At 39.2% G+C, this 12,517-nt stretch overlaps 1 protein-coding gene across 1 annotated transcript in view; it reads left to right on the forward strand.

Moving 5' to 3' along the window:
- LOC139131355 (uncharacterized) overlaps positions 1 to 12,517 on the forward strand; it is a 36,287-nt gene that overhangs the window by 7,809 nt on the left and 15,961 nt on the right. Inside the window, exon 3 of the mRNA XM_070697369.1 lies at positions 11,126 to 11,218. Coding sequence (XP_070553470.1) covers positions 11,126 to 11,218 — 93 coding nt within the window. The remainder of the gene's footprint in view (positions 1 to 11,125; positions 11,219 to 12,517) is intronic.

Genomic DNA, 12,517 nt, shown 5'->3' on the forward strand with positions numbered 1-12,517 from the left:
TCTACAGGTAAAGAAAACTTTGCCCCGCTTTTGCACAGAGCCCCGTCTGTTCCCCACGCTTCTTGCAAAACAGGTAGAGCATAGAAAAAAAGGTTACACTAAGGTTATCCTGCTTGAAAGTGAAATCAGCCGCCAGTAAAAACAGTCGATCGAATCGCATAATTGTGTCAGGTTTCTCCCTGGTGGACCAACAAAAGGTTATCTGTTTAAACCCTGAAAGGTAGAATTAATAGCCCGAGGGAAAGGCTTTACTGGGGATGAAAGTCCTCCAGTTCTTTGATAGCAAAGTTTGCGCGAAAGCCTTGAGAAAAACAAATAGAAATTGAGCTACTTCTTTCTGGTTCTTAAGAAGACCAATTATTTAATTTGTACCATGGAACCACCACAAAAGGTTTGGCCGTCATTATGACTTTCCTAAAGCTGAGCTGACGAAACAGCCTTGGCGGAGGTCATACTGAAGGAAACGGGTTCCCTTCTAACAATTGGGCCTCTTTGCCAAATGTTTTTAATGTCCATTTTACCCTTACGTTTTGCGTACATACTTACCAATCTGGATAATTACCCAGATGCTGGGTGGATTGGATTTATGGATTAAGCAATGGATAGCAGAGTGGATTTGTGTGTTGCATGCTGGGTTCTTTTCTTTCGCTCAGAGGATGTATTGATATTTTGATCTCAGTCCATCTGCCTGTACGGTCATTAGGCTATCTGTGCGCACGCATGCATGCAAGACCTTTCTTTGGTTTCCGTAGCAATTATCTCAACTTTTTCCTTCTATTTTTGGAATCGATGAAAATCCCGATAAGACTTTTAAATTAAAATCCGTAAAGCGTCTTTTCCCCCCTTACTGTCTTGCTTTTCGGTCGTCGGTGCCAGCCCATTGACCTGTGTCTGTTACAAGTAGCGGAATTTTTCTGAATGCATTTTTCGCTGACTGAGCGTCTGGTTCACAATGTGCTAAACAAATGCCCCTCTTAAAATTCAAACCGTGTTTCCCAATTTTGCCGAATTAGGCGGGTAATTTCGTTCACATTCTCAAAAAAGTACGAGTCTGAGGCACAGAGAGACAAAACAAAGACGCTCTGTTCGCTTCTGTTTTGAAGTAAGAGCTATCGATTTCAGAAGAGACGAAAAGAATCAGACTACTATAGGGATCATCTGTCCGAGGAAATGAAATCAAAGTACTTGTTGTACCTAGACCTTGGCTCAACACCCAAACAAAGATGCAGACGATACAGTATGTAGTGATTAACACCACTGGTAAAATCCGGACTGCGTTTCCTTTGATTTTTCCAAGTTTATTCGCTTCAGGGTCCGCGTAGAAACCTTCATGAATAATTCATTGCTGCTCTTCTTACACGTTGTGCCTACAAAAGGACAGGGTCGTCCGTTCGGTCGCTTCTCTAGTCAACACTGAAGTAAAGTGTTCTCGGTTGGGACCTGTGACCGTGAAACCGGAAGCAAGAAGAATATAGGGCGGCGAAATTGCCGCAAAGTATATCTAGTCTGTAAGGGCTCCATTGTATTTCCTTTCAAAGTAAGGTGTCCTCTGCAAGTCATCAATTGTATTTCTCTAGGCTATACCGCTATTCTTCAGTCCATCGCAAATAAATCGTGCTGTATACCCTCTTGACCTCGCTACTATAGCTCCTGGAAACATGCGTTTTGAAACAGCTTCGGTGACAGTCCTCGAAAGGGATAACATCTACTGTGTTAGGGCACCTTTTTTTAAAATTTTGCATCATGTTAGAAGTCAGTCGTTTGTGTTATGTCATGCAACATGCTGAAAGAATGGCGGATAAAATAGTCTTTCAGTCTTTCACAGAGAGAAAATTTAGCATATTCATCCTATTTGAAGTATTTATTTGAAACATGCAATGCAGTACAGTATAGTACAGCACAGCACAGTACAGTACAGTACAGTACAGAACAGTTCAGTTTAGTACAGTACAGCACAGCACAGTACAGTACAGTACAGTACAGTACAGTACAGTACAGTACGGTACGGTACGGTACAGCACAGCACAGCACAGCACAGTACAGTACAGTATAATTTAGTTTAGTACAGTACAGTACAGTACAGCACAGCACAGCACAGTACAGTATAGTACAGCACAGCACAGTACAGTACAGTACAGTTCAGTTTAGTACAGTACAGTACAGCACAGCACAGCACAGCACAGTACAGTACAGTACAGCACAGTACAGCACAGCACAGTACAGTACAGTACAGTACAGTACAGTACAATTCAGTTTAGTACAGTACAGTACAGCACAGCACAGCACAGCATAGTACAGTACAGTACAGCACAGTACAGCACAGTACAGCACAGTACAGTACAGTACAGTACAATTCAGTTTAGTACAGTACAGTACAGTACAGTACAGTACAGTACAGCACAGCACAGCACAGCACAGTACAGTATAGTACAGCACAGCACAGCACAGCACAGCACAGTACAGTACAGTACAGTTCAGTTTAGTACAGTACAGTACAGCACAGCACAGCACAGCACAGTACAGTACAGTACAGTACAGTACAGCACAGCACAGTACAGTACAGTACAGTACAGTACAATTCAGTTTAGTACAGTACAGTACAGCACAGCACAGCACAGCACAGTACAGTACAGTACAGCACAGTACAGCACAGTACAGCGCAGTACAGTACAGTACAGTACAATTCAGTTTAGTACAGTACAGTACAGTACAGTACAGCACAGCACAGCACAGCACAGTACAGTATAGTACAGTACAGCACAGCACAGCACAGCACAGCACAGTACAGTACAGTACAGTTCAGTGTAGTACAATACAGTACAGTACAGTGCAGCACAGCACAGCACAGCACAGCACAGCACAGCACAGCACAGCACACCACAGTGCAGTACAGTACGGTACTGTTCAGTGCAGTGCAGTGCACAGAACAACAAAGTATAGTAAATACAGCATATTACAAGACATTGCACTACACCATACCACACCACACTACACTACACCACACCACACTATGCTACACTACACTACCCTACACTACACTACACTACACTACACTACACTACACTACACTACACTACACTACACTACACTACACTACACTACACTACACTACACTACACTACACTACACTACACTACACTACACTACACTACACTACACTACACTACACTACATTACACTACACTACACTTTACTACACTACACTTTACTACACTACACTACACTACTCTACACTACACTAGACTACACTAGACTACACGACACTACACGACACTACACGACACGACACGACACGACACGACACGACACGACACTACACCACACTACACCGCACTGCACTGCACTGCACTGCACTATGGCACACTAAAGGTAGGCCCATGCATGGCATGTTAGATTAGTTAGGAAGTAATTTTCCGGAAGGTCCTGGTTATAGGGTTCGAATGATGTGAAATTTGGCCAAAGTAGATTATGTTGTATTGGAAAACTAAATTTGTGCATATCTTGAGATATGAGCCATATCAAAATCATATATTGAAAATAATCACATATTCAAACCGCTAAGTACAAACGTATTTGAAATAGAGTGGACAGATTCTGAAAAATGGTACACAAACGTGTGTAATGACCATTGACTGATAATAAATTATCCAATTTTAACCTTTTTTATTCAAAACACTCTCTTAAACATAATTGTTTTGCGTTTCATACTTGTTTTTCGAATATTATTGGCAAGGAATATCAAGCACCTTTTTAAGGGTCATTTATTTTTCGACATGTGTGATAAGTACTCTTTTCAAATACGCAGATAAAACGACACAAATTGTATTACTAGCGGCTGGAATATTGGGTTTATATAGATATATGGCTTTTGGCGTGAAAATATCAGTTTTCAGTCACGTTACCAAAGATCTAATCATGTTTCGTGCTGAATCAGTGATAATTTCAATAAAATCGACAGGCTTGCAAAATTTCAATCAAATCTGACAATGTGCGTTGAATAGCTACCCTTTTTATTCAAATCGAGAACCGTGTAGGGAACCGTGCATTTTCACACTTGAAAGAATAATGGTAACATCCATTATAATGACGTGAAGTGCGGTACATTACATTAGATTACATTGCATTAGATTACATTAGATTACATTACATTACATTACATTACATTACATTACATTACATTACATTACATTACTTTACATTACAGTAGAGTACAGTACAGTAGAGTACAGCAGAGCACGATACAACAGAGTGCAGCAGAGTGCAATACAGTACAGTACAGTACAATACAGTACAGTACAGTACAGTACAGTACAGCACAGCACAGCACAGTACAGTACAGTACAGTACAGTACAGTACAGTACAGTACAGTACAGCACAGCACAGCACAGTACAGTACAGTACAGTACAGTACAGTACAGTACAGTACAGTACAATGCTGAGCGGTGTGCTGTGTGTGCTTCGGTGTGGCGCGGTTTTGTACAGTACAGTACAGTTCAGTACAGTGCAGTACAGTACAGTACAGTACAGTACAGTACAGTACAGCACAGCACAGCGCAGCACAATCAGGTAATTCAGTACAGAGCATTGCATCAGAGTAAACAGAAGTTGTTAGACGTTTCCCATATCATACATCGACATTTATTTGAATTTGTAGTTGATTACTATCTCTTGCAGACATAAATTTGCGCGACTATTATTGTCATTATTTTTATTTCGGGCTTCATTTTTTGCTCACGTGCTTACACACGTGAGCATATGTCGCAGCGATGTCTGTCTGTCTGTCTGTCTGTGTGTCTGTCCGTCTGTGTGTCTGTCTGTCTGTTGGTCCGATATCTCAAAAATGGCTCGTCAGATCAGAATCAAATCTGGTACATGTATTCAGTTGGCAAATGGCAAGGACTGATTAGTTTTTGGTGGGTGTGGCTTGCATACTTTTTGCTCATTTGCATAATTAATGATTTTAGAAAAAACGGATATACATTAAAAACGACTACACACAATTTGATGAGATTTGCTAAAAACGTTGATCACATCAAGATATATCAGCAGTGGGAACCATAAAGGGATGACATGAAAGATAAATGCTAATTTGCATATTTAATAAACTTTCCTAACTGGGGATATATGTCTGATTTGACTCGATCAAAATTAACCAAAATTGGTATGTATATTAAAGATACCATGATTTAATATTATTGAAAGTCATTAAGCGTTTTAACTTCAGCAAATTCCTAATTTGCATATTTCATGAACTTTGTTAATTAGGGATATATATTTGAAATGACTGGACCAAAGTTGATGAAACTTGCTACATGTATTGAAGCCACTATGATACACTATTTTTGAAAGTCTTTAAGCATTTTTACTTCAGCCAATTCTGAATTTGCATATTCAATGAACTTTCCCAATTAGGGATATATATCTGAATTAACTTGATTGTAGTTGTTGAAACTTGCTATATACATCAAAGATACTGTGATATAACATTATTGAAAGTCAAAAGACATTTTTACTTCAGCCAAAACCTAATTTGAATATCAAATGAATTTTCATAATTAGGGATAACTATCTGAATTGACTTGATCAAAATTGATGAAACTTGCTATGTACATTAAAGACAATATAATACAACATTATTGAAAGTCATTAAGCATTTTCTCTTCAGCCAATTCCTAATTTGCATATTTAATGATCTTTCCTAATTAACGATATATATCTGAATTGACTTGACCAAAGTTGACAAAATTTTGCTACACATATTGCAGATACCATGATACATCATTATTGACGATCATTAAAGAGGCATCTTTACTCGAGGCAATTCCTAATTTACATATTTAATGAACTTTGCTTATTAGGGATATATATTAGGCTATGTACATTGATGATTATACCAGGTACTAGGTTAAAATAATATCGAAAGTCATTTCACATTTTGATGTCCGCTAATTTATAATTTGCATATCTAATGAGCTTTCACAGCTCAGCATATATGACTTGAAGGACTTGGTCAACGGTAATTACACTTGCTATATAAAGTAGTGATACAATAAGAGCAGTCAAATAACTTTAATATTTTTATTTCAGCTAGTTACATATTTGTATACTTCAAGACCTTTTAGAATTAATCAGCGGTGATCATTGTTCATAATTTCAATGAAGTTGCAAACATGTGGCAAAGTTTCAAATTTACACATAACTTCAATATATAATGAAACACGTGAGCATTTTCATTTCATATCTGGTTATTTCAGGCCAACATAGATCCATATCAACAAACAAAACAGAAAATGAAAGAAAGCATAAAAAACACTAAAATTATATATGACTCTTCTAAAGTGCGTCCAAAAGGATGACAAGTAATAAGAATCTGAATTTAAAAATACTAGTCAGCGAATTCTTCCTCTCAATTTGACGAAGAGTAAGGCTAAAAGTGCCTTACGCTACAGTGAAGCAAAATTTAAAATATTTCTCTGTCAGGTATTGTTAATACTATAGATATTGGCACATTTTAGTTGCAAAACAATTCTCGTTGCATTGTTATAGGCTAGCCTATTATAAGCCACCCACATGCACAGAGCATTCATTTACACAATACTTACACCAAATGTTTATAAATAAACATGAAAGATCTAAATAGGACTTGTTTGACTGAATGGGAACAGTGGCTAAATATACGAATAATTGGATTCGCCGAGGCATACATATACCTCAGTTGTTGCTGGATATCTGGGTCATTCTCTCCAGATTACGACATATATCCCAAATACCTTTTCATTGTCACAAATTTACGCGATTTACCGTACAGGTAGACCTTTGGAGATTTTTCAAATTTCCAAGAGTTCGGTAAAAAATACATATCATGATCAATTTCTGAATCATAAGACTCAAAATATCTGTCCTTGCATTACTTTACAGATTAATTCTCTGTCTGTTCCTTAATACAACGATGTTTTTTTAAGATCTTGACTTTGGGCGTTCACCAGACACTGTAGTTTGTGTGCTTTTCAAAAGAACGTCGTCAAAATACTGCCGAACTTGAGAGCTCATTTTTGTGTGTCATTTGAATCGACGCAATTGGAGAATGTAGGAAGCCCTTCAAAGGTCAGTATTTCGAGACTTTGGGCTATCGTCTATTCTTTATGAAACTCGTGTATGTAGAGGTAACACTAAACCCATTTTGCGAATACTAACTTTCTCTTCGGCAAGTAGCTTTTATGAAATGTTTGATACGCGTATCATGACTGGGTTAAAACCTTGGATTTTAACCTTTAGAGCTTATGGGTAGGGCTACGTCGAAAATGCATTTCGTTTTGATGGGTGTTTACTACATTGGAGACTACCGACACTTTATTCAAGTCGCAGCGGTGAACAAGAAATCATTCTGATTGTCTCTACTGAAGGTATGTGTGTGACCCTTCAGGTAACCCTCATACTTGTACTGTCTATGGACTCTTGCACACCAAAACAAGAGAGCAAAATTTACCGGGTCAAGTAAAGTAGCCTTCTAATCGCTTAATGTTCATTTTTTATTTTTATGTTTCAGTTAAGATTTTCAACTAATTTAGTCATTCCCTGTCTCCTATTCATACTAACCCGTTTTTAACCTTTTCCTACAGTCCGGATATGTTCTTGCCCAGGTGTAGGTTTCTGTGGACCTACGCGAGGATTTTACTGAAATGTATTTATTTATTAAGCCATGATGAAGTCCAAATACTTGGGACAAGTCTACGTATCAAGGTTAATGGTCAAATAACTCGTGATGTATATTTGATAAAATTTGTTCTGCATAACCACATTTTAGGGCGAAAGAGAAGAATTTGTACATGTTTTCCAGTACCGTATAGGTCTTGTAATACGTTCTGCGTAACCTTGGTCTCTGATCCTTGCGTCCGTGTGCAGCCATGAAAAGTTTTAATTGGCTTAATCTAATCATGCCAAACGACGTTTAATGGCTTTAAATTAGCAAATGCAGATCGTTAGATTGGTATAGCTCTGCATTGCAGGTGAAAATTCCATGCTAATTGGAAGGCTGAAAGTTACCACCTACGAAGATGGCACGGTTCACGTCATTCTTGTTGCACGTTCCGTGTTCCCCAGATGTTTGTGTGCTCTTTTGCGCAAGACCGCAGGTAACTCCTAGAATTCGCCAGAGTGTGGACGCCCTGTGGTCTGTCAAGAGCAAAACTACTTAGGTGATGTCGATATTTCTGTGGTCTGTGAAAGATAACGATTCAATCGGCACGTTTTAATCTTTTGAACGCCGCCGACGGGCTCCCGACGGACGACCGCCACGGGTCCTGTGAATGCGGCGATACTACTTTCGTAATCGACTGGAACGATCCGAAATGACCCCCACATTTGAAACAAATATGGCCCAGTGAAACGGAATAGTATCGGTACCATATTGTCCGAATGGATTAAGTGTTGTTCACAAAGTGTTAAGAAATACCGGATGTAAAGGTTAAATCTTTGGCTTAAATCTTCCAACAGCTACGCTGTCGTGTTTTCTATACCATCAGGAGCACGCTCCGTTGAACGAAGGGAAAGCCATGAGCCAAAATGCAAGCCTTGCCCTGCAAATATCACATCCCCAATAAAATAAAGTGACAGCAATACAACAAAGATTATCTGTGGCTAATGTAACTGAGGTGATACATACTCCCATGCTTCAGGCATTTTTTTTGTTGCGATCATTAAAATTTGCGTCTCTGTATGTCTGTCTGACTGTCTATAAGTATGTAATGTATGTAATATATGTAATATATGTATGTATGTATGTATGTATGTATGTATGTATGTATGTATGTATGTATGTATGTATGTATGTATGTATGTATGTAATTGTATGTATGTAATTGTATGTATGTGTGTATATATCTTATGTATGTAAGTTTGTAGTTATGATGCTATGTGGTTTGATGAATGGTGGGTAGGTAGGTACTAAAGAGTAGCTTAAGTAGGCGTTTTCAGCGATTAGAATGATTATTCTTTGTTCTTTGATAAATTTTTTGGTCGAAATTTCACATTATATGATTAAAATTTTCGATGTGTGTTACAACAATAAAGATTATTTTTAGAGTAAGTGTTAAACATCTTACAACCACTGATGATGAACGAGCTTGTTCATGATCACAGGGATTGCAATCATCGTCCATTTTCTGAAGCTAAAGGGGTATAGGATTCAGTTATTGGTGCGAATTGCATCACATAATTTTTTCAAGTATATGACCAGTGTAAGCTTTGTTTAACAATTCGTGGTGTCTTGGACCGAATTAACAAGCGATGTACCACAGTGAAGTGGCTGTACTGACTACTAATGGGTTTTCAGATATGTGTGTGGCGAACTTTGGCCACGTTGATATGAAGTTCCTCAGAATTTGATGATATTAGAACAGTATCGTTTGTTCCCTGTACACCTCGATAAATCAGCCAGAAAACAATCGTCGTTGGTGTCATCTACTGGTCAATTAAGTTCTGGAAATCGGAATCCAACTAATACGGTTGCAGTTAACAGTTTTCCCACGGTTTGGGATATCAAGTGTTATGATCAGGAGCATTCTGGTGTCATATTTCGCCCTGAATAATAGCAGCTTTTCTCGTACAGGAGTTTCTCCTTATCAAAACTAATAAACAAAATTCCCCCAAAGAATAAATAAGATACTGACAGCTAACAGATTGTTCGCTTTCACTTTTCCCCCTTTTCGTAATTTGTTTATTCCATGCCCTCACTGGGCTCTCGTTTGGCCTTCAATTGGGATCGTGTCTGGTCAAGTGTTTGACTTAAATCAAAGGCAAAGTCACAGAGGAATATAGACATTAGGTGGCGAAGTGATGGTAATCTGATCTGACTAAAGAAGTGCAGACGTTAATCGTTATTTAAACACTGTTCACTAGCCCTCACAGTTAACTTGGGCAATTAATTAGGCTAGATCGATGATGTCCTCGCAAGACGACCTCTAAGGTCAGACGGATGTTTATAAGAGTGTTGAATAAGACACCATCTTTTTTATTTCTCTGTCAATAACACATCCGATCCAGAGAAGCCCTGGGCGGTATCACTTGCCGCAAAAGGTTTTCGCCTATTGTTGCCGTAGGCACGATGAAGCAAATCTTTTTGTGTGTCTTTGTGTAGAACGGAGGCAGGGACGGTTTTAGGTACCCGAAGTACATCCAAATGAGCCTTCACAGCTTTTAAAAGCTACGCGACTCCATCAGCATGTAGCTACGTACGTTTATCAGTGAAGTCTAGCACAAATAATATCCATTTCCGACTTGGAATGATTAATTGGATTGTGATTTCATTAGCGTCTGGGAAGGTAGTCGCTGAGAGATAACGCGAGAGGCATCGACATAGTTGACAAACCAGCCTTGCACCACCACGATCTCTGATCTCCCTTTGCTCAGATTTCGACCTCTCCTGTCACTCACGCCTCCTTCAATTCGAAAAGTGAAGAGTTTGCATTTTATGATTTTGTTTTTTGCCATTTTCATTATCTGCTGGCGTCCTCGGATTAGAACTTTTCAATACTGACATTTTCTCACACTACCGAGACCGTGACCTTCGTCAAGGTGTCGGCGCTGAGTAGGTGTGACATTGCATCGTGTGAATCGACACACAAACACACACAGACACACACAGACACACACATGCACACATTCACATATATCAACGCGAATTTAAAGACAAGAACTCAATAGCTACTATCAACTTGAAACAGAATGGGTTAAAGGCTTTATATTCAAATAGAAACTACATATAAATACATGTATGTCGGATTAATCAGCACAACGTCAATCCTATTGTTTACTCTTCAGATCTCGTACAAAGTCGATGCCAAATATCACACTTTCACGAGTTTTTCACTTTTAACGTAATAGTGATGAGTGAGATCGCCTTCAAAGAGCCAGGATAAGAGATGACATCCCTGCGCATCCTAGTAGACAGACACGCGCGTTGCATCTTCTGAAACTCTTCCGTCTATAGACCGAGCCCCCTCCAACTCATAAGCTTCGACATCGTTTGCAGTAAGAAATATTTATGCAAGAACGATTACAAAATGTATCTCCGAACCATTAATCCAAACTTGTTTTCTCTTCATTTTCTCTTTGTCTCGTAAACAGCATCGTGCAGCAAACCATGTGTACATGGGACGTGTACAGGACGAAATCGATGTACGTGTGAAGCCGGCTATGAAGGACCAACGTGCAATAGAGGTGAGTTAACGGCAAAAACAGGTTACAAAGAGCAGATGGGTCATTACAAGTAACAGCACAGAGCGTTTTTGTTTTGCCCGCTGATAACAAAAAACTTTATCATAACTTATAAATTTCATACAGTGTAGACTGTTTGATTTTTCCACTAATATTAACTTCACAACATGCACATACATACATACATACATACATACATACATACATACATACATACATACATACATACATACATACATACATACATACATACATACATACATACATACATACATACTGCTGTATGCCTCCACGATGATAGAAGCAATACACTTCAAATTTTCACTGAGTTAAACATGAAACATGTCTCGTCGCTTTTAACACTTCGGTGGTCCAAGGCAACCTTTTTAGTGCGGTATGTGAATATATCTGGCTTATCTTAAGGTATAAATCAGACTATACATAAATTGCAGTACTGGTGGGAAGTTTTAAACAATTGCACTTATAGTCTCTGACGTGAGTAAACATGAACTCTCAAAGTGGTCAGTTGCAATGTCTCCACATCTGAATTTAGCGCCAGAGGTCGGACCTATTGTTTACCGTTGTGTACACGTTGCGTCTTCAAAATTGTGATTTGACCGGTGATACTGTCAAGTGGTGAAGTTTTCCCACAAGGTCCTGGTTTTACAAGCAGAACGGCCAAAATCGATGTATGAAGACAGACATTTTCCCATTTTTTGCATGTGCAAACGAATTCTACCAAAATACCGAACGCCTCAATAACCCGCTGACCTCTCCCTGCATTTTATGACAGGTTTTTCTTACTTGATTTTTTTCGGGGGGGGGGGGGGGGGGGGGAGAGTTTCACATTTTAAAGCAGTGAAGCCTACACCCGTCATGGTTTCATAACACACTCCAACTATTTGTCAATTAGTGGCTTTAGTCAGCACTGGCGGCTGGAGGCGTCGAGACAGCTGACGTCTGGCCAATATATTCTGTATCGAACTTCTCAACTTTTAATATCACACTCCGGGTAGGGTCACGCTGGTAGACACACGCCGAGTGTGAACAAATACCTCGAAGAGAGACACTCCACTGTTCGGGAATGCTGTCACGATATTAACAATTACCACAATTATATCACGATTACCGTCGGAGCATACTGTGTTCCGCCCGCCCAATGGCGACCTTTAACCGTTACTATGGTCACCGAGAGGAGTGGTTTTTTAAGTTTTTTGCTCACGTGTGAACACGTGAGCATATGTCGCAGCGATGTCTGTCTGTGTGTCTGTCTGTCTGTCTGTCTGTCTGTCTGTTGGTCCA

This window comes from Ptychodera flava, chromosome 4 (assembly GCF_041260155.1).
Source record: "Ptychodera flava strain L36383 chromosome 4, AS_Pfla_20210202, whole genome shotgun sequence".
NCBI classification, from domain to species: Eukaryota; Metazoa; Hemichordata; class Enteropneusta; family Ptychoderidae; genus Ptychodera; species Ptychodera flava.